Source organism: Pseudophryne corroboree, chromosome 7, assembly GCF_028390025.1.
Source record: "Pseudophryne corroboree isolate aPseCor3 chromosome 7, aPseCor3.hap2, whole genome shotgun sequence".
NCBI classification, from domain to species: Eukaryota; Metazoa; Chordata; class Amphibia; order Anura; family Myobatrachidae; genus Pseudophryne; species Pseudophryne corroboree.
This window is the reverse complement of record NC_086450.1, coordinates 194,146,056-194,169,794: the sequence shown is the minus strand read 5'-3', so window position 1 is coordinate 194,169,794 and position 23,739 is coordinate 194,146,056. Positions and strand designations below refer to the sequence as shown.

Below are 23,739 nucleotides of genomic sequence, written 5' to 3'. Positions count from 1 at the left end.
GCGCACAAACGTGTGCACGGAAGACCATGTAGCCGCCCGGCAAAGCTGCGTCGCAGAAGCCCCACGACCAGCTGCCCATGAAGTTCCCACAGAACGTGTGGAATGAGCGGTTACTGACGTAGGCGGTTGTAACCTAGCATGAAGGTAAGCCTGGCGTATGGTCAGTTTTATCCATCTGGATAAAGTTTGTTTAGATGCTGGCCAACCCATCTTGGCAGCATCATAGAGAACAAATAACGTATCCGTCTTACGAACTGAAGACGTTCGGGATACATAAACGCGTAATGCGCGAACCCCATCCAGAGTTCCAGAATGTGCTGTCAACACAGGAACTACTATTGGTTGATTGATGTGAAAAGATGACACTACCTTTGGTAAGAAGGCGGGATTCGTCCGAAGTTCCGCTCTGTCATCATGAAACACCAAATACGGTGGCTTGCATGACAAGGCACCCAAATCCGAAACACGCCTTGCGGAAGCTAAGGCTAAGAGAAAAATTGTTTTCCAAGTGAGAAACTTTATATCCACTTGTTGTAAGGGTTCAAAATATGAAGACTGTAAGAACTCCAAAACCAGATTCAAGTCCCATGGCGCTGTAGGTGGTATGAATGGAGGCTGTACCCTGAGTACACCTTGGAGAAAAGTGCGTATAGACGGCAATAGAGCCAATCGTCTTTGAAAGTAAATTGACAAAGCAGATACCTGCACCTTTAGTGTAGATAAACGCAATCCTCCATCTAAGCCTGTTTGTAGAAACAACAAAAGGCGGCATAACTTGAAAGCTGATGTCGGAAATTTCCGAGCTTCACACCAACCTATATAGGCACGCCATATTCTGTAATAATGAGCTGCCGTAACCGGCTTTCTAGCTCGTAACATGGTTGGTATAACTGAATCTGGAATGCCCTCTCTTCTTAAGAGGGCGGTCTCAACAGCCACCCCGTCAAACGCAGCCGCGCTAAATCGGGGTAAAGAAACGGACCCTGTTGTAACAGGTCTGGACGTATCGGGAGCGGCCACGGATCGTCTGCGAGTAATCCTCGAAGATCCGAGAACCAAGCTCTCCGAGGCCAATGAGGCGCCACTAGTATGACTGTGAGCGACTCTCTTTTGATCCGTTTTAGCACCAGAGGGAGCAGCGGAAACGGTGGAAACAGATACACAAGACTGTACGGCCACGCGACAGTGAGAGCATCCACCGCGACTGCCTTTGGATCTCTTGTTCTGGACACATACTGGGGCGTTTGATGATTGTGTCGAGATGCCATCAGGTCCACCTGAGGATAACCCCATCGCTGAACCAACATGTGAAACACTTCTGGATTTAATGACCATTCGCCTGGGTGAAAATCCCGACGACTGAGATAATCCGCTTCCCAGTTGTCCACTCCCGGAATGAACACGGCCGACAATATCACCTGGTGGCATTCCGCCCAATTGAGGATTCGAGCTACTTCCCGCATTGCCATGCGGCTTCTCGTTCCTCCTTGTTTGTTGATGTATGCGACCGCCGTCGCATTGTCTGACTGCACTTGGACAGGCTGAGAGCGAATCATGTGCACTGCTTGTCGTAGCGCATTGTAAATTGCGCGGAGTTCTAGAACATTTATAGACAGCAATTTCTCGTGATCCGCCCAGAGACCCTGGAGCTGACAATTTTGAATTACCGCTCCCCAACCTCTGAGACTGGCGTCCGTAGTTAGAATTATCCAATTGCAAACTCCGAACCGTCTTCCTGCGGTTAAATTGTGTTCCTTGAGCCACCATAGCAGAGAAACTCTTGCTATTGGTGACAACCTCACTCTGTGGTGAATCTGCAGATGCGAGCCCGACCACTGGGCAAGCACGTTCAGCTGAAATGGACGAGAGTGAAATCTTCCGAACTGAAGCGCCTCGAAAGCTGCCACCATTGTGCCTAACAGGCGAATGCACAAGTGTATCGACACTGTGCGTGGTTTGAGTACTAATTGTACTAGATGGCGTAGCATTTGTACTTTTTGTTGTGGTAGGTAAATCCTTTGATTGACCGTATCGAGAATCATACCTAGGAACTGAAGGCGTTGAGACGGAATCAGATGTGATTTCTTGAAATTTACAATCCAACCGTGGTGAACCAGTACATTGTAAGTTAGCAGCGCATGTTGGGTAAGTATCTGTGGAGACGGAGCTTTGATGAGCAGATCGTCTAAATACGGAACTATTGTCACTCCCAGGGATCTGAGGTGAGCTATCATCACAGACATTACTTTGGTGAATACCCGAGGCGCTGATGACAGGCCAAACGGCAGAGCCTGAAACTGGTAATGGTTCTGGCGTATTGCAAATCGTAAGAATTTCTGATGAGGCTGCCAAATTGGAATGTGTAAGTACGCATCCTTGAGGTCTAGCGCAATCATAAATTCCTTGGTCTCTAACCCCGCAATCACCGACCGTAGAGACTCCATTTTGAATCTGTAGTAAGTTACGTACTGATTGAGGCCCTTTAAGTTCAATATTGGTCTGACTGAGCCATCCGGCTTCGGGACCACAAATAGACTTGAATAATAACCCTGACCCTGTTGGTGTACAGGGACCGGAATCAACACTGCCGAATCCAGTAAGGACTGAATGGCAATTTGCAAAACTGTCCTCTTGTCGTCCGACAGAGGCAAGCCTGTCTTGAAAAACCGCAGAGGCGGCAGACAGTCGAACTCTATTTTGTAACCTTTTAACACTAAATTGCGAATCCAGCCCTCCGCGGATGTGTGGAACCACGCCCCATGGAACGTCTGAAGGCGTGCTCCCACAGTTGGAGAACCGAGATGGGCTGGTAGGCCGTCATGCCACTGGCTTGTCGGTAACCTTAGCGTCTTGGCGAGTTGTGTTGGTTTGATGGAAACCACGTCCTCGACCACGTCTAGCAGGCGTGGCTGATCCTCTGCCACGTCCTCGAAAGGGCTGAGATCTAAAGGATTTGAACGAAGGTCCAGCGTACCTTCTTCTTGGCGCAGGTGGAGGCACTGGTAAGAACACAGACTTACCTCCCGTAGCCTCCTTAATCCATGCGTCCAATTCTGGACCAAACAACTTCTTGCCATCGTAAGGCAACGCCTCTATACTTCGTTTGACCTCTGCCTCCGCTTGATAAGTACGCAGGTAGAGTGCTCTTTGTGCCGTAACTAGCGAAGATGAAATACGAGAAGTGAGCTGACAGACGTCAGTAGACGCTGTACAGAGATACTCTACAGCCTCAATCATTTGATTTACCTGAATTATCAGGTTTTCGTCATGTAAAGCAGATTTGAGTTCTGTAAGCCATATTATGAGCGCCTTAGTGACCCAAATGCCAACCAATCCAGGTCTTAGCATCACACCTGCTGCTACATACATGGATTTTAGCATAGTTTCTATCTTACGATCTGAAGGATCTTTAAGCGTAGTAGCTGATGGCACTGGTATGGTTAATTTCTTGGTAAGCTTTGACACTGAAGAATCAACTATTGGTGGATTCTCCCATGTACACGTTACCGAGTCTGGAAACGGATAACTAGACTTAAATCTGCGAGGTATAGAAAACCGTTTATCTGGATTCTGTCTTGTTTCTACTAACATCTGATTTAGAGAATCCGACACAGGAAAACTTACTGGCGTCTTCCGTCGTTTAGTAAATACGACCTGATCATTGGTGAGAGGCTGCTCAGCTTCAGGAAACCTTAGCGACTGCCGTACCGCTCTGATGAGATCATCAATGCCGGAACTGTTAACATCCTCGCCATCTGACTCCACTTCGCCCTCCTCCCCCTCATCGTGTTCCGTGAGGTCTGGGATGGAATCGTCAGAATGCAACATAGCAGACACTGGAAAATCATAAGACATATGAAAATTATCCCGTTTGCCCAAAATGGATTTGGACCGTACGCAAGGCTGAGACGCCTCCGGTAGTTCTGGCGGTCTCACCCTAGACTCAGATCTTAACGTTTCTCGCTCCAGACGAGCAGCGGTCATTTCTGTCTGAAATTTCTCCAGTACATTTACTAACATACCCCACGGAGGGTCCGGTGAGGAAATTGGTTGCAAAACCGGAGCAGAAATGGTATTCTGAACGGAATCCACAAAACATACGTTACATGTGGTAGATGCATCCGGTAACACACTGCCACATACTTTGCAAATATGCTTTTTAGTTTTTGCTGGTGCCTTACTCATGGCGACAGACAATACAATACACAAAAAACAGACACCTGCACGACTCAGTAAAATAGCAATAAGGTGGCTCTGTATATATATCTGGCCCAGTGCAATACACGTGGCCAGTACTAAGAAATTTGATCCCAAATTCCCACTAACACCCCTGCGCCTTCCGGTGGTGTAGAGATGTAAGGCAGGAACGTTCTGGAATCACAGCAGGAAAACACAGGAAGCATGTTAAAAATGTCTGCCCTGCTAACATACATATAATCACCGTGCTGGTACAACTTTCACTGATTATACTGTAACAATCTCCTCTGCTGCTGCAGTATTTCTCTGCGACATTATTATTGTCCCCCCTGTAATGGCTGCCTGCTCTTTTAGCTTATTACAGCGGCAGCGCAGCGTGTGGGCCCCCAGCGGGTATCGTAGAGCGCTATGTGCCTCGTGTGTCCCAGCGGTGGCCTCGTGTATAATAGCGGCGTCAGCTAATCAAGGTAGCGCTGCGGCGGGCGGCGGCCTGTAAGAATCGATCAGCGGTGCCTGCACGGAGGTCTGTGGCCGAACGTGCGGGCGCCTGAGCGGGGAGAGCCGCGGTGCCCGCACGGAGGTCTGTGGCCGACCGTGCGGGCGCCTGAACGGGGAGAGCCGCGGTGCCTGCACGGAGGTCTGTGGCCGACCGTGCGGGCGCCTGAGCGGGGAGAACCGCGGTCGAACGTGCGGGCGCCTGAGCGGAGAGAGCCGCGGTACCTGCCGGAGGCTGAGAGGGGAGAGCCGCGTAACAATCCCTCTGCCGTCACCAAGCACTATGTCCCCACACGTCGGGGCGGCAGCGGGAGCTGACCGCCCCGTTTCACATACCTTACTCCCGCAGACGTGCGGAGGCTCCGACGGGGCTTTTCAGTAAGCGCCGGCTAGCCAGTGCAGGAGGATGTGAGGGCTGTGAGGGAGCTCTTTCAGAGAGGCCCGACACGCCCGTGCTGCTATCAGCAGCTGCACGATCCCTGACCCTGCCTTTTGGAAGGGGGAAAGGGATGTGTACAAATAGTAGAAAAAATAAAAATAAAAATAAAAGTTTCTTCAACAAAACCGTGACTTCAGGTATTAAGCTGCTACCACGTTCAGCACAGAAAAAACACTGAGTAAGTGCTCAGGGATATGGAGGGGTGGAGTGTTACTAATTTGAATATTCAGTGCTGTTTCCTGCGGAAGCCCGTCCATATCCCAAGAGTACTCCAGTGACCCCTAGTGGATGATAAAGAAAGTTCTTCTACAGCATACAAAGGCAATAAGGGTAAACCCAGAAAACCAGCAGCTGCAGGTTCTCAGGAACAGACCTCTGCTTCTACTTCCTCAAAGCATTCAGCTGGAAGACAGACAGGTGGGAGTCCGTTTACGTTATTTCAGTCACATTTGGGCAACATCAGGCCAGGATCCCTGGGTCAAACATCTTATCACCCAGGGATAGAGACTGGAGTTTCAGGAACTCCCACATCACAGATTCTTCAAATTAAGCTTACCAGCTTCTCCAGAAGCAAGTATGACTTTACAGGCAGCCATTCAAAAACTGGTACAGACTCAAGTCTTTGTCTCCGTTCCACCTCTACTACAAAACAAGGGTTATGACTCCAACCTGTTTGTGGTACCAAAACCGGACGGTTCGGTAAGGCCCATTATAAACTCAAATCACTGAATCCGTACTTAAGGGTATTCAGGTTCAAGATGGAGTCTCAGAGAGGTGATCTCTGGTCTGGAGGAAGGGGAATTTCTGGGTGTCTCTTGACATCAAGGATGCATACCTTCATATTCCGACTGAGTAGCGGCCTTCCTCAGCAGACACGGCCTCCACCCAGGAGAGTGGGGCCTTCCCCCGCAAATGTTCGAGTCCTTAACACGTCTGTGGGGAATCCCACAAATAGACATGATGACATCTAGTCTTCACAAGAAGCTAACGCGGTATTGTTCCAGGTCGTAGGACCCACAAGCAGTGGCGGTGGACTCTCTGGTGACTCCATGGATCTACCAGTTGGTTTACCTGTTTCCACCTCTTCTGTTGATCCCAAGTATTCTCAAAAGAATGACATGGGAAAAAGGTTCAAGCGGATCTACTGGAGATGCTCCTAGAGGACCCGTGGCCTCTGCCTCTTCGAAAAGATCTTCTACAACAGGGGCCGTTCGTCTATCAAGACTTACCACGGCTACGTTTGATGGCATGGAAGTTGAGTGTCAAATTGTATCCTGGACAGGCATTCCGGACAGGGTTATTCCAACCCTCCCCTCCATCTATCCCACCCTGTCCTGCTTCAGACAAGGAAGTCCACTCCCTCATGTTATTCTCCCCCCCCCCCCCCCCCCCCCCCAATGCCTGCTCCCACCTTGCTCACCTCTTTAACCTGCTGCTCTCTACTGGCATCTTTCCCTCACCATTCAAACATGCTCTGATGTCCCCTATTCTCAAAAACCAACCTCGACCCTTCATCACTCACTAGCTACCGCTCCATCTCTCTTCTCCCTTTCGCCTCCAAACTACTTGAACGACTGGTCTACAGCCGTCTCACAAGCCACCTCTCTGACCACTCCCATCCTTGATCCACTCCAATTTGGCTTTCGCCCACTCCACCGAGACTGCCCTGGGGAAAGTCACCAATGACCTGCTTTCGGCCAAATTTAAGGGCCACTTCTCTTTGCTCATCCTTCCGGACCTCTCTGCTGCCTTTGACACAGTGGATCATCCTCTCCTCCTCCGCACACTCCAAAACTTTGGCCTCTCTAGCACCGACCTTGACTGGTTTACCTCATACCTCACTAACTGCTCCTTCTCTGTGTCTGCCTCCGGAACCACCTCACACCCTTCCATCCTCCCTGTTGGTGTCCCTCAGGGTTCTGTCCTAGGCCCCCTTCTGTTCTCCCTGTACACCTCTTCCCTGAGTGCGCTCGTTAACTCCTTTGGCCTTCAATACCACCTCTATGCTGATGACACACAACTCTACCTCTCCTCTCCTGATCTGTCCTCTCTCGGGTCTCCAGCTGCCTCTCTGCCATCTCCTCCTGGATGTCTGTTGAGCTTCAGAGAGCGCTCATAGACAAAACTGAACTCATTATCTTTCCCCCAGCCAGAGCAACACCCCCTACAAATATCTTTATCACTGACAACACTATCATCTCCCCCGTTCCCCAACTCTGCTGCCTGGGCGTCCCTCTTGACTCCTCCCTCTCCTTTGCACCCTACATCCAAGCTCTGGCGCAATCTTGTCGGTTCCAGCTACGCAACATTGCTCGTATCAGGCCATTTCTCTCCCAGAGTGCAACTAAGCTTATCATCCACCCACTGGTCATCTCACGACTCGACTACTGCAGTGTACTCCTCACTGGCCTCACTTGCTCCCACCTCTCTCCCCTCCAATCTGTCCTCAACTCCGCAGCTAGGCTCATCTTCCTCTCCCGCCGCTCCACTTCTGCCCCTCCCCTTCAACAAATTCTACACTGGCTCCCATTCCCCTACAGAATCCTCTTCAAACTCCTCACCCTCACGTACAAGGCCATCTCTAATTCCACTGCTCCCTACATCTCCAACCTCCTCTCCCTTCATACTCCCTCCCGCCCACTACGGTCGGCTGTTGACCATCGCCTCGCCTCTCCCCTGCCTTGGTCACTGCTTCCCATGCACGAGTTCAGGATTTTGCCCGTGCTGCACCCCTTCAGTGGAACGCGCTCTCCCACTCCATTAGACTCTCCCCGACCTTGCAAAGCTTCAAACGGGCACTGAAAACCCACCTATTTATCAAAGCCTACCCCTCCAATGCATAACCTTGTCCTTAGGCTGCTCCTCTATCCCCATGCCTTATGCCTTGAACATCTCTGCTTTGCTTGCATACACCCTCAGGCTTCCTCCTGCTTGCTTGCACCTCATGTCATCTGTCTGTCGCCCCTCCCCGCTAGATTGTTAGCTTTGTGAGCAAGGCCTTCTTTCCTCTTGTTGTCTAAGCCCACTTCTCGACACATTTCACTCAGCGACCATCTTTACCTGCTTTTTCTCCTACTGGTAAAGGCTCCTCTCTATCTATGGCCGCCAGCCCCAAGTAGTACAATGATTACTCCCTCGCTACTTATATCTAAGCTGTATTATGTTTTGAGAATTGTGGTGCTCTTTGTTACCTGCACTCCATTTTTGTTATTTATTTACTGTTATGCTAAGTTTTTTCTCCCTGTACTGTCCTTTGTACGGCGCTGCGAAACACTTGTGGCGCCCTATAAATAACATTTTATAATAATAACCCTGATCCAAGCCAGGAAAGGGGTAACGTCTACTTTCCCACCGTATTTGGGGAAAAATGTCTCGTGGTGTGATAACAGGAAATTTCCTGCAGTGGAATTTCAACTGAGACATTTTCTCCTTTTTCTACAGTCAGGTGTTGATGTGGGCCTACGTTTTGGCTCCTTTAAAAGTCCAGCTTTCGGCCTTATTCATGTTCTTCCAGAAACAATTGGCTTCCCTCCCTGAGATTCAGATGTTCTTGAAGGGTGTTCTGCACATCCAACCGCCCTTTGTGCCTCCCACGGCAGCTTGGGATCTTAACATGGTGTTGCAGTTTCTACAATCTAAATGGTTTGAGCCTTTACAGGAGGTTGACTTAAAATAGGATTTTGGTACTTAACAGGTAAATCCTTTTCTTTGAAACCATAGGGGGCACTGGAGTACTCTTGGGATATGGACGGCCTCCATAGGAACAGGGCACTGAATATTTAAATTTAGAACACTCCACCCCTCCATATCCCAGAGTACCTCAGTGTTTTTTACTGAGCCGAACAGGAGCTATAGAGAGGTTGACAATGGAGTATTACATATAACATAACGGACAACAATGAAGTTGACACATAACGTTACCGACAACTAAACAGTTGACACCATAACCAGCACTTGATAATTTGAACCAGTCGGTGAGAGTGTGTTACCATAAGATCCCCTGAACTTACCACAAACCAGGTAAAAAAAATGCTCTGGGTGGGCGTCCGGTGCCCCCTATGGATTCAAAGAAAAGGATTTACCTGGTAAGTACCAAAATCCTATTTTCTTTTTCATCCACTAGGGGTCACTGGAGTACTCTTGGGACGTACCAAAGCTTCCCCCGTGGGCGGGAGAGCTGTTTGGCACCTGTAACACTAGGCGGCCAAATCTAGATGCTGATGCCGCAAACGTATCAAACTTGTAAAAGCGCACAAACGTGTGCACTTAAGACCATGTAGCCGCACGACAAAGCTGCGTCGTAGAAGCTCCACAACCAGCTGCCCATGAAGTTCCCACAGAACGTGTGGAATGAGCTGTTACTGATGTAGGCGGCTGTAATCTAGCATGAAGGTAAGCCTGACGTACGGTCAGTTTTATCCATCTGGATAAGGTCTGCTTAGACGCTGGCCAACCCATCTTGGCAGCATCATAGAGAACAAACAACGTATCCGTCTTACGAACTGTAGACGTTCGGGATACATAAACGCGTAAAGCGCGTACCACATCCAGAGTTCCAGAATGTGCTGTCAACACAGGAACTACTATTGGTTGATTGATGTGAAAAGATGACACTACCTTTGGTAAGAAAGCGGAATTCGTCCGAAGTTCCGCTCTGTCATGAAACACCAAATACGGTGGCTTGCATGACAAGGCACCCAAATCTGAAACACGCCTTGCCGAAGCTAAGGCTAGAAGAAAAATTGTTTTCCAAGTGAGAAACTTCATATCCACTTGCTGTAAGGGTTCAAAATATGAAGACTGTAAGAAATCTAAAACCAGATTCAAGTCCCATGGCGCTGTAGGTGGAATGAATGGAGGCTGTACTCTGAGGACACCTTGCAGAAAGGTGTGTATAGACGGCAATAGAGCCAATCTTCTTTGAAAGTAAATTGACAAAGCAGATACCTGCACCTTTAGTGTAGATAAACGCAGTCCTCCATCTAACCCCGTTTGTAGAAATAACAAAAGACGGGATAACGTGAAAGATTATGTCGGAAACTTTCGAGTTTCACACCAACCTATACAGGCACGCCAAATTCTGTAATAATGAGCTGCCGTAACTGGCTTCCTAGCTCGTAACATGGTTGGTATAACAGATTCTGGAATGCCCTCTCTTCTTAAGAGGGCGCTCTCAACAGCCACCCCGCCAAACGCAGCCGCGCTAAATCGGGGTAAAGGAACGGACCCTGTTGTAACAAGTCCGGACGTAGAGGGAGCGGCCAAGGATCGTCTGCGAGTAGTCCGTGGAGATCCGAGAACCAAGCCCTTCGAGGCCAATGAGGAGCCACTAGTATGACTGTGACAGACTCTTTTGATCCGTTTTAGCACCAGAGGGAGCAGCGGAAACGGTGGAAACAGATACACTAGGCTGAACGGCCAAGCGATTGTGAGAGCATCCACCGCGCCACTGCCTTTGGATCTCTCGTTCTGGACACATACTGGAGCGTTTGGTGATTGTGGCGAGACGCCATCAGGTCCACCTGAGGGTAACCCCACCGCTGAACCAACATGTGAAACACCTGGATTTAATGCCCATTCTCCTGGATGAAACTCCCGACGTCTGAGATAATCCGCCTCCCAGTTGTCCACTCCCGGAATGAACACTGCCGTCAATATCACCTGGTGGTATTCTGCCCAATTGAGGATTCGAGCTACTTCCCGCATTGCCATGCGGCTTCTCGTTCCTCCTTGTTTGTTGATGTATGCGACTGCCGTCGCGTTGTCTGACTGCACTTGGACAGTCTGAGACCACAGCATGTGTACTGCTTGTCGTAGTGCATTGTAAATTGCGCGGAATTCCAGGACATTTATAGACCGCAATCTTTCGTGATCCGCCCAGAGACCCTGGAGCTGACAATTGTGAACTACAGCTCCCCAACCTCTGAGACTCGCATCCGTCGTTAGAATTATCCAATTCCAGCCGCCGAACTGTTTCCCTGCGGTTAAATTGTGTACATTGAGCCACCAGAGCAGAGACACCCTTGCCCTTGGCGACAACCTCACCCTGTGGTGAATCTGCAGATGCGAGCCCGACCACTGTGCGAGCACATCCAGTTAAAAAGGACGTGAGTGAAATCTTCCGAACTGAAGCGCTTCGAAAGCCGCCACCATTGTTCCTAAGAGGCAAATGCACAAATGTACAGAGACTGTGCGTGGCTTGAGCACTAATTGTACTAGATTGCGAATAATCTACTTTCTGTTGTGGTAGGTAAATTCTTTGATTTACCGTATCGAAAATCATACCTAGGAATTGAAGGCGTTGAGACGGAATGAGATGTGATTTCTTGAAGTTGACAATCCAACCGTGGTGAACTAGTACATTGTACGTTAGTAGCGCATGTTGGAGAAGCATCTGTTGAGACGGAGCTTTGATGAGTAGATCGTCTAAATACGGAACTATTGTCACTCCCAGGGATCTGAGATGAGCTATCATCACAGACATCACTTTGGCGAATACCCGAGGCGCTGACGATAGGCCAAACGGTAGAGCCTGAAACTGGTAATGGTTTTGGCATATTGCAAACCGCAAGAACCTCTGATGAGGCTGCCAAATTGGAATGTGTAAGTACGCATCCTTGAGATCTAGCGCAATCATGAATTCCTTTGGCTCTAAACTTGCAATCACTGAGCGCAGAGATTCCATCTTGAATCTGTAGTAAGTTACGTACCGATTGAGACCCTTTAAGTTCAATATTGGCCTGACTGAGCCATCCGGCTTCGGTACCACAGACTGGAATAATAACCCTGACCCTGTTGGTGTACAGGGACCGGAATCAAAACTGCTGAATCCAGTAGGGACTGAATGGCAATTTGCAGAACCGCCCTCTTGTCGTCCGACAGAGGCAGTCCTGTCTTGAAAAACCGCAGTGGCGGAAAACAGTCAAACTCTATTTTGTAACCTCTTAACACTAAATTGTGGATCCACCCATCCGCGGATGTCTGGAACCACACCAAATGGAACGTCTGAAGGCGTGCTCCCACAATCGGAGAACAGAGATGGGCTGGTAGCCCGTCATGCCACTGGCTTGTCGGTGACCTTAGCGTCCTGACGACTTGTGTTGGTTTGTTGGAAACCACGTCCACGTCTACCAGGCGTGGCTGTTCCTCTGCCACGTCCGCGAAAGGACTGAGGTCTAAAGGATTTGAACGCAGGTCCAGAGTACCTCCGTCTTGGTACCGGTGGAGGCAATGGTAAGAAAACCGACTTTCCTCCCGTAGCCTCAGTAATCCATGTGTCCAATTCAGGACCAAACAACTTCTTGCCACCGTAAGGTAACGCCTCTGTACCTCGTTTGACCTGTGCCTCCGCTTGCCAAGAACGCAGCCAGAGTGCTCGTCGTGCTGTAACTAGCGACGATGAAATACGAGAAGTGAGCTGACAGACGTCAGTAGAAGCTGTACATAGATACTCCGTAGCATCACACATTTGATCAGCATGAAGTATAAGGTGTTCGTCATGTAGGACAGACTTGAGTTCTGTAATCCATACTATGAGCGCCTTAGTGACCCAGATGCCAACCAAGCCAGGTCTCAGCAGCACTCCTGCTGCTACATACATGGACTTTAGCATAGTTTCTATTTTGCGATCTGAAGGGTCTTTAAGTGTAGTAGCAGCTGGCACTGGTATGGTTAATTTCTTTGTAAGTTTCGACACTGACGAATCAACTATTGGTGGATTCTCCCATGTACATGTCACAGAGTCTGGAAACGGGTAACTAGACTTAAATCTGCGAGGTATAGAAAACAGTTTATCTGGATTTTGTCGTGTTTCTACTAACATCTTATTAAGAGACCTTCGAAACAGGAAAACACATTGGAGTTCTCTGTCGTTTAGTAAATACGACCTGATCATTTGTCAGAGGCTCCTCAGTTTCTGTAAACTTCAGAGACTGACGCACTGCTCTGATGAGATTATCAATACCTGAGCTGTTAAAATCCTCACTATCTGACTCCACTTCACCCTCCTCACCCTCATCTTGTGCCGTGAGGTCTGGCATGGAATCGTCAGAATGCAACATAGCAGAGACTGGTAAATCATAAGACACATGAAATTTATCCCGTCTACCCAAAATGGATTTGGAACTTTCGCAAGGCTGAGACGCCTCCGGTAGTTCTGGCGGTCTCACCCTAGACTCAGATCTTGCTGCTTCCCGCTCTTGTCGAGCGGCGGTCAATTCTGATTGCAACCCAGCCAGTACATTGGCTAGCATTTCCCATGGAGGGTCCGGGGATGAAACTGGCTTTAAAACCAGAGCAGAAATTGTATTCGGAACTGAATCCACAAAACATACTGTACATGTGGTAGATCCATCCGATAACACACTGCTACAGACTTTACAGTGATGCTTTTTAATTTTTGCTGGTGCCTTACTCATTATGGAGACAGACAATACAATACACAAAAAACAGACACTTGCACGACTCAGTAAAATAGTACGAAGGTGTCTATATATAGACACAGGAAGCATGGTTAAAATGGCTGCCATGCTTAAAATTTTTGTCACAGTACAGGTTACAAGTCTTTAAACTGACATCTGTATGAAAATCCTGTGTAATTAACCCTGCAGCCTAGCATACTGCTGTTGCTGCAGGTTATCCCCCCTCGTGCCGCTGATTGTCCCTCTGCTTGCAGTGTAATGCCCCCCCCCCACACCCCCCCTGTATGCTCCGTTTGCGGAGGCAGCATGCGGGGCGGGCAGCGTTAGTGTGGGGCTGCCAGCGGGAGCCGGGTAGCGGGACGCGCTGAAGACAGAGTGGGGAGCGCCTGAAGCGCTCTGAGCAGCGGCGGCGGCCGGAGCAGCGGCGGCGGGTGGGCGGACTGTTTAGCGGCCAGTAGTATGGTGCGCCAGCGGTCTATTAAAGAAAACCTTGTCCCCACACAGCGGGGCGGCAGCGTGAGCTGACCGCCCCGACCAACATACCTTGACTCCTGCTTGTGGTGAGGCTCCGACAGGGCTTCTCTGCAAGCGCCGGCCAGCCTGTGTGCAGGAAGTCTGTCTGGCTGTGAGGGTGCTCATTTAGTGAGGACCGACACGCCACAGCTGCTAGTAGCAGCTTGCACTATCCCTGACCCTGCCTTTTGGAAGGGGGAAAGGGATGTGTATGAAAAAGAAAAATATTAACTTAAAAAAATAAAAATATTCAAAAGAATTGTGGACCAAGCCACAGAACCTGTTGCTACGTCGAGCACAGAAAAAACACTGAGGTACTCTGGGATATGGAGGGGTGGAGTGTTCTAAATTTAAATATTCAGTGCCCTGTTCCTACGGAGGCCGTCCATATCCCAAGAGTACTCCAGTGACCCCTAGTGGATGAAAAAGAGAGATTCTTATGTGGAAGACCGTTACACTGTTGGCCTTCGCTTCAGCAAGGTGTGTGTTGGAACGGGGGGCGTTGTCTCACAAAAGCCTCTATTTGATTTTCATTAAGATAGAGATGAACTCAGAATTCGTCAGCAATTTCTTCCAAAGGTGTTGTCTGCGTTTCATATCAACCACCCTATTGTGGTTCCGGTGTTTACTGACACCTCTGCTACCTCAAAGTCCTTGGCTGTTGTGAGGGCTTTGAAGATCTATGTGAAGCGGACAGCTCGTCACAGAAAATCGGACTCGCTGTTTGTTCTCTATGTTCCCAAGAAAATTGTGTGTCCTGCTTCAAAGCAGTCTATTGCTCGCTGGATTAGGCTTAGTATCCAGCATGCTTATTTATCGGCAGGATTGCCGGTTCCTAAATCTGTTCATGCCCACTCTACTCGGTCGGTGGTTTCTTCCTGTGCGGCCGCCTGCGGTGTCTCTGCTCTACAACTCTGCCGAGCAGCTACTTGGTCGAGTTCAAACACGTTTGCTAAATTCTAAAAGTACGATACTTTGTCCTCTGAGGACCTTCAGTTTGGTCAATCAGTTCTACAGGAACCTCAGCACTCTCCCACCCGGATTGGGAGCTTTGGTACATCCCCATGGTACTAATGTGGACCCCAGTATCATCTAGGACGCAAGAGAAAATAGTTTTTTAATTACCTACTGGTAAATTCTTTTATCGTAGTCCGGGTTTCCTGCACTGTTACTTCAAGTATGGTTATTGGTTCAGCTGTTCCTGTTCAAGTTTGGTTAGTATGGCTTTTCTCTTGTTTGTGTGTGCTGGTTTGAATCTCATCACTGTTCTGTTACATCCTTCATCAGGATATGTCCGTCTCCTCGGGCACAGTTTCTAGACTGAGTCTGGTAGGAGGGGCATAGAGGGAGGAGCCAGTGCACAGTAATGATTTTTTTTTAAAGTGCCCAGGACTCTTAGTGGATCCGTCTATACCCCATGGTACTAATGTGGATCCCAGTATCCTCTACGGACTACGAGAAAAGGATTTACCGGTAGGTAATTAAAATCCTATTTTCTCATCTTTCGTCTAGATCAGAGGTTCTCAAACTCTGTACTCGGGGGCCCACACAGTGCATGTTTTGCAGGTCTCCTCACAGAATCGCAAGTGAAATAATTAGCTCCACCTGTGGACCTTTTAAAATGTGTCAGTGAGTAATTAATACACCTGTGCACCTGCTGGGTTACCTGCAAAACATGCACTGTGTGGGACCCCGAGGACCGAGTTTGAGAACCTCTGGTCTAGATGATGCAGTTCTCTGTGCACGACTTGGTTACCTTTTTAATAAGGGTGTTTCGAAATTTCATATAAACCAAGAAATTGTAGTTCCCTCTCTTTTGGTACCTACGTCTTCTGAAGCTGATGTTTTCTTGGCTTCCCTGGATGTCGTAAGAACCCACTATCTATGTGAATAGGACCAACGAAAGGTGCAGATTTGATTCTTTGGGGGTAATTCAGAGTTGATTGCAGCAGCAAATTTGTTAGCAGTTGGGAAAACCATGGGGGTCATTCAGAGTTGATCACACGTAGCAACTTTTTTCCTGCCCATGCAGTCAACTCGACGCCGCCTATGGGGGAGGGCTTTTTTGCATATCAAGGCTGTGAACGCTTGTGCAGCCCTGCTATGCAAAAAAAAGTTGTGTGTAGAACTAGACCAGGGTAACGGTTACTTACCCTGTGCGTTCGATCCAGCAATGCAGGTCCCGGAATTGACATCAGACATTCGCCCTCCAAACGCCTGTACATGCCTGTGTTGGACTCGCCACTCCCTGAAAACAGTGAGTTGCCGGCCCGGAACGCCTTCCTGCTGTCAGTCTTCTTGCGATCGCACCAGCGATCGCTTTCTTTGTTCTTCTGGTCGTTGCCCAGGGATGGCTGTCGCTGGGCAACGATGCGCGTGTGCATTGTGGCCGCCGTGCAGGCACAGACCCGTCCCGTTCTCACTGCTGCGACAACCAGCAGCATGCGAATGGGTCTGAATGACCCCCCATGTGCACTGCAGGTGTGGCAGATAGATAGATATATCTTTCTATATGAACAGGCTCCCTAATGGCAACCCCCCATCCCCGTCCAGCTTCTGTAGACAGGGGGCGGGGTGTAGGGGAGGAGAAGCTTGTGCGGTCTTCAAGATGCTAACCGTTTGGTGCCCAGACTCCTCCAGGCCTGCTATACCCATGGTTCCAGTGTCTCCTATGGAGATGAGTATTACAGACTTTTGCCAAATCGAGAACAGATCAAGGTCAGCAGGCTCAATTAGACGTTGTGTATTTAGCTGGAGAGGACTACCAGTAGAAGAAAGTTGGTAGTTTTCTATATGACACCACTAAATAAAAGGCCACTATGCAATCCGATTATAGCCCAATGGGCAAAAATCAGCAGGCATATGAGTGGGTTGAATGTCCTATCCCTATCTTCACTCACTCTGAAACTTTGTGGGTGGTGTGGCATGAAGTTTCCATGGAGCAGTTATGTTGAGCAGCTACATGGTACTTGGTACATACTGTACATTCACAGATTCCATGACTCTGCATCCAGGGATGCATCCTTTGGACATGAAGTAATGAGCTTTTGTACAAACCCATGTTCAGGAGTGTCCCCAGATGGAGGAAGTAAGTAAGATTGTAGGTACTTACCATTAAAACTCTTTCTCCAAGTCCACCTGGGGGATACTACAATCCCTCCCTTATTGGGTTGTGCAAGAGGATGCAATCCTATCCTTATTTCAACCTATATTTACAGATTTTTATGTCCACACTAAGGTAGGGGTTAGAGGGGAGAAGCTTAGGCTAACTTTTTAGGGTATATATTAAGTGCTTGCTCCTCAACCCTCACTACACCCATGGTTAATCGTTCCCCAAATGGGCTCTAAGGTTTAACGAAAAGCACCAAAAATCTTATTTTGCCAGCTACAGCATCAATATAGAGCAGGGGTGGGGAACCTTTGGCCCTCCAGATGTTGTTGAACTACACATAGAGTGCCTTGCTACAGTTTTGCTATCTGACCATGCTAAAACTGTTGCAGGGCATGCTAGGATGTGTAGTTCAAGAACAAATGGAGGGCCGAAGGTTCCCATCACTGATATAGAGCGTAAACAACTTCCAGCTTTTAACCTAAAGGTAGATTTGACCATTAAAGTAATGTAATTTTATTTCTGACAACATACCCGGAAAAAGAGGTCAAGGGAGTCCTGTATAGACCTGGAGGGCAACTGTTTTTTCCGACGAGGAAGATCAATGGAGAGATCATTAAACTGTTCCCGCTTGAGAACCTTTTCACCACACCTAAGGACACAGAAATATAGCAACATACATTCTTGTATTTGTGATTAAATACCAAACATATCAATGGAATTAAATTACAACTATCACAAAGTCTTAAGATAGGTACACACTGCTCCGACTTGAAGGCAGAGCCGCCGTCACACCGACTGAGAAAGATTCAGGTAAGCATATTTACTTACCAATCGGACACTCAATATGCTGTTCCTGTCATCCAGCTGGGCAGGCATTTGTATTTGCCGGTCCAGGTGGGACATCAGTACCTGCAGCAAGTGTACCGGGGAAGGTAGGTGGTCCACCCATATACAAAACCAGATACGCTGATATCTGCAGGTATATCTGCCATCGGGTGTGCTGCAGTGTCAACCAGATATGTCTGAACGATGTTGTTCACATACCTATTGACCCGCTAACGCCGTATCAGCCATATCGCACAGTGTGGTACCCAGCTTTAAGTAAGCTTCCCACTGTCCTACACAAACCCTTGTTCAATGGTAACTGCCGCTCTTATTTGATAGCCCACAGAAAAGAGCAGTCCGCTCTGACACCAAAACAGTCCCAACCATTCCATTATGAGGCTTTGCATGGACTGACAGCTGAATTGATTAGACTAATCAAATGCTACAGATTACCATACGGTCAGGGGATTGAAACCCAATAAAGTGCAATAGCAGCTCTCTCCAGGAAGCACAGCTGCCAAACACAGTTCAAGTGTGGACAGCGCCTATAGCTTAAAACAGGTTATGGGTCAAATATTATACATTCGTGGCTCCCACACTCGGTCCTCAAGGCACCCTAAGAGTACTTTTTTTTTTTAGGATAACCATATTTCTGCACAAGTGACTTAATCAGGGTCTCATTTATTTTGATTAAACCATCTGTGCGCAATCCTGGTTTTTCTTAAAACCTTGACTTAAGGTCAGAGTTTGAAAACTAGACAAACAATTACAGCCCTATATTCAGGTCATTTGGGAAATATTTCACATGTAGGCAGGTAAAACACATCATACTTTAATAGTATGCATCTTGGATATGACAGATTATTACTTACATTTTACAGATGATTGAATGCTGAGCCTCAAACTCAAAATTGCAGATCACAGGGCAGGTATAAATATGAGTTGCAGCAATGTCGTCACTTGCTTTGCTGCCAAAAACTTCATCTCCTGATGATAATTCGGACTTCCATGTTTTATTCAGTTTTCCCATGTCTTCCTTCAGCTGGTCAAGGCACTGGCTTAAAAATTCATGGGCATCCTAAGAAGATAAATGGAACAGTTTCACATGGCAACTTATGGGTTACACAATGTGTAGGCAACATGCGACACTCCAGCTGCTATGGAAATACACATCAAAGAATGCACTGCCACAGTTTTAGGATGCTCAAGCAGCATGGCATGCTGGGATGTGTAGTTAAACAGCAGCTGTATTGCCACACATTGCCTACTCCTGAGCTAGATACGATAATTCTGCACAAACATGTACAATAAAAAAAAGACTATGTCCAGACATTGTATTCTAAAAGCTGCCAATGGCTGCTGCAAGCTACGGCTTTTAAAAGGTTTAGCTATAATTTAAAAAGATTGTGAACATTATTATCACAAACAAGTCGTTCTCCAGATTAGCTGCTAGCTATTGCCCCCATCTATCCCTCCCTATCCCAACCAGCAACTCTCCCTCCCACAGACACTACACCCCACGTCTCTTCCTAGCCAAACCCCCATGTCCTTTTCCTTTCCTACCCAGCCATGTCTCGCCTTCTTTCCATCTATTTCTCCGTTTTATCTAGGTTGTGTACCACTCTATTGTTCTGAACATCCATACAGTCTTGAGAAAGAAGAGTGGCCGCACCCCGGCAGCAAAGGGGTGGAGAGCCTCTCTCCAGCTCACATTGCAACTGACGGACACAATAGCAGCTTACATAAGTAGCATTTCACAACAAGTTACTGCCATAGCTTTTACATTCTACAAGGATAGGTATAAAATCCATTATGCACTGTAGTGCTTCCTAGTTCAAGGCTATATTACAGCATGTCTACTCAAGGATATGGACAAAGACAATTCAAAATCCTCAGATTCTAGTTTTCCCACAACAGACATCTGCAGAGGATACATACATTCTGCATGTAACCTGAAAAACGTTCTGCTGTCGCAGAGATTGCACTCTTCACTTTCTTAAGCAAATCCTTCTTCATTTCAGCGCTGCACACATCCTTCTTTGCCAGCAGAAAGGCAAAGCGTCTGTAACACAGGACAGCAGTGATTTCAAGTGAAAAAAAGAAAAGAAAAAAGAAGGCTGTTCTTCAGAACATTAGATATTGTGTGTCTTGGCTTTATACCTGATTAATGCATTCAATGGAATTCTCCTGTATGGGATGCCTTGTTTAAGTAAATCATTGGCAAAAGGCTGCAGAGAAAACAAGGACTGCAATATTGCATTCATGTAGCAGGTATTTCCCAAGTTGGAGAAACTGCAGAGATTGAACAAATAATGATTTTTAAAACTATACATAAATCTAGGCAAACTCACATTGAAAATTAGTGACAATGTTTCAAAAGTAAAAAAAATAAGAATTTACTTACCGATAATTCTATTTCTCGGAGTCCGTAGTGGATGCTGGGGTTCCTGAAAGGACCATGGGGGGGGGGGGGGGGGGGGGGGGTAGCGGCTCCGCAGGAGACAGGGCACAAAAAGTAAAGCTTTAGGATCAGGTGGTGTGCACTGGCTCCTCCCCCTATGACCCTCCTCCAAGCCTCAGTTAGGATACTGTGCCCGGACGAGCGTACACAATAAGGAAGGATTTTGAATCCCGGGTAAGACTCATACCAGCCACACCAATCACACTGTACAACCTGTGATCTGAACCCAGTTAACAGTATGATAACAGCGGAGCCTCTGAAAAGATGGCTCACAACAATAATAACCCGATTTTTGTAACTATGTACAAGTAATGCAGATAATCCGCACTTGGGATGGGCGCCCAGCATCCACTACGGACTCCGAGAAATAGAATTATCGGTAAGTAAATTCTTATTTTCTCTATCGTCCTAGTGGATGCTGGGGTTCCTGAAAGGACCATGGGGATTATACCAAAGCTCCCAAACGGGCGGGAGAGTGCGGATGACTCTGCAGCACCGAATGAGAGAACTCCAGGTCCTCCTTAGCCAGGGTATCAAATTTGTAGGATTTTACAAACGTGTTTGCCCCTGACTAAATAGCCGCTCGGCAAAGTTGTAAAGCCGAGACCCCTCGGGCAGCCGCCCAAGATGAGCCCACCTTCCTTGTGGAATGGGCATTTACATATTTTGGCTGTGGCAGGCCTGCCACAGAATGTGCAAGCTGAATTGTATTACACATCCAACTAGCAATAGTTTGCTTAGAAGCAAGAGCACCCAGTTTGTTGGGTGCATACAGGATAACAGCAAGTCAGTTTTCCTGACTCCAGCCGTCCTGGAACCTATACTTTCAGGGCCCTGACAACATCCAGCAACTTGGAGTCCTCCAAGTCCCTAGTAGGCGCAAGGCACCACAATAAGCTGGTTCAGGTGAAACACTGACACCACCTTAGGGAGAGAACTGGGGACGAGTCCGCAGCTCTGCCCTGTCCGAATGGACAAACAGATATGGGCTTTTTTGAGAAAAAACCCACCAATTTGACACTCGCCTGGCCCAGGCCAGGGCCAAGAGCATGGTCACGTTTCATGTGAGATGCTTCAAATCCACAGATTTGACTGGTTTTAAACCAATGTGATTTGAGGAATCCCAGAACTACGTTAAGATCCCACAGTGCCACTGGAGGCACAAAAGGGGGTTGTATATGCAATACTCCCTTGACAAACTTCTGGACTTCAGGAACTGAAGCCAATTCTTTCTGGAAGAAAATCGACAGGGCCGAAATTTGAACCTTAATGGGCCCCAATTTGAGGCCCATAGACACTCCTGTTTGCAGGAAATGCAGGAATCGACAGAGTTGAAATTTCTTCGTGGGGCCTTCCTGGCCTCACACCACGCAACATATTTTCGCCACATGTGGTGATAATGTTGTGCGGTCACCTCCTTCCTGGCTTTGACCAGGGTAGGAATGACCTCTTCCGGAATGCCTTTTTCCCTTAGGATCCGGCGTTCCACCGCCATGCCGTCAAACGCAGCTGCGGTAAGTCTTGGAACAGACATGGTACTTGCTGAAGCAAGTCCCTTCTTAGCGGCAGAGGCCATAAGTCCTCTGTGAGCATCTCTTGAAGTTCCGGGTACCAAGTCCTTCTTGGCCAATCCGGAGCCATGAGTATAGTTCTTACTCCTCTACGTCTTATAATTCTCAGTACCTTAGGTATGAGAAGCAGAGGAGGGAACACATACACCGACTGGTACACCCACGGTGTTACCAGAACGTCCACAGCTATTGCCTGAGGGTCTCTTGACCTGGCGCAATACCTGTCCCGTTTTTTGTTCAGACGGGACGCCATCATGTCCACCTTTGGTATTTCCCAACGGTTCACAATCATGTGGAAAAACTTCCCGATGAAGTTTCCACTCTCCCGGGTGGAGGTCGTGCCTGCTGAGGAAGTCTGCTTTCCAGTTTCCACTCCCGGAATGAAACACTGCTGACAGTGCTATCACATGATTTTCCGCCCAGCGAAAAGTCCTTGCAGTTTTTGCCATTGCCCTCCTGCTTCTTGTGCCGCCCTGTCTGTTTACGTGGGCGACTGCCGTGATGTTTTTCCCACTGGATCAATACCGGCTGACCTTGAAGCAGAGGTCTTGCTAAGCTTAGAGCATTATAAATTTACCCTTAGCTCCAGTATATTTATGTGGAGAAAAGTCTCCAGACTTGATCACACTCCCTGGAAATTTTTTCCTTGTGTGACTGCTCCCCAGCCTCTCGGGCTGGCCTCCGTGGTCACCAGCATCCAATCCTGAATGCCGAATCTGCGGCCCTCTAGAAGATGAGCACTCTGTAACCACCACAGGAGAGACACCCTTGTCCTTGGATATAGGGTTATCCGCTGATGCATCTGAAGATGCGATCCGGACCATTTGTCCAGCAGATCCCACTGAAAAGTTCTTGCGTGAAATCTGCCGAATGGAATTGCTTCGTAGGAAGCCACCATTTTTACCAGGACCCTTGTGCAATGATGCACTGACACTTTTCCTGGTTTTAGGAGGTTCTTGACTAGCTCGGATAACTCCCTGGCTTTCTCTTCCGGGAGAAACACCTTTTTCTGGACTGTGTCCAGAATCATCCCTAGGCACAGCAGACGTGTCGTCCGGATCAGCTGCGATTTTGGAATATTTAGAATCCATCCGTGCTGTTGTAGCAGTATCCGAGATAGTGCTACTCCGACCTCCAACTGTTCCCTGGACTTTGCCCTTATCAGGAGATCGTCCAAGTAAGGGGTAATTAAGACGCCTTTTCTTCGAAGAAGAATCATCATTTCGGCCATTACCTTGGTAAAGACCCGGGGTGCCGTGGACAATCCAAACGGCAGCGTCTGAAACTGACAGTTCTATACCACGAACCTGAGGTACCCTTAGTGAGAAGGGCAAATTTGGGACATGGAGGTAAGCATCCCTGATGTCCCAGGACACTATATAGTCCCCTTCTTCCTGGTTCGTTTTCACTGCTCTGAGTGACTCCATCTTGATTTGAACCTTTGTAAGTGTTCAAATTTTTTTAGATTTAGAATAGGTCTCACCTAGCCTTCTGGCTTCAGTACCACAATATAGTGTGGAATAATACCCCTTTCCTTGTTGTAGGAGGGGTAATTTGATTATCACCTGCTGGGAATACAGCTTGTGAATTTTTTTCCATACTGCCTCCTTGTCGGAGGGATACCTTGGTAAAGCAGACTTCAGGAGCCTGCGAGGGGGAAACGTTTCGACATTCCAATCTGTACCCCTGGGATACTACTTGTAGGA

At 48.0% G+C, this 23,739-nt stretch overlaps 1 protein-coding gene across 1 annotated transcript in view; it reads right to left on the bottom strand.

Moving 5' to 3' along the window:
* The window catches only part of USP37 (ubiquitin specific peptidase 37), a 221,160-nt gene that overhangs the window by 61,231 nt on the left and 136,190 nt on the right, over positions 1-23,739 (bottom strand). Inside the window, exons 9-12 of the mRNA XM_063933910.1 lie at positions 20,162-20,293; positions 19,940-20,063; positions 18,874-19,079; positions 17,708-17,825 (exon numbers count right to left, since the gene is read on the bottom strand). Coding sequence (XP_063789980.1) covers positions 17,708-17,825; positions 18,874-19,079; positions 19,940-20,063; positions 20,162-20,293 — 580 coding nt within the window. The remainder of the gene's footprint in view (positions 1-17,707; positions 17,826-18,873; positions 19,080-19,939; positions 20,064-20,161; positions 20,294-23,739) is intronic.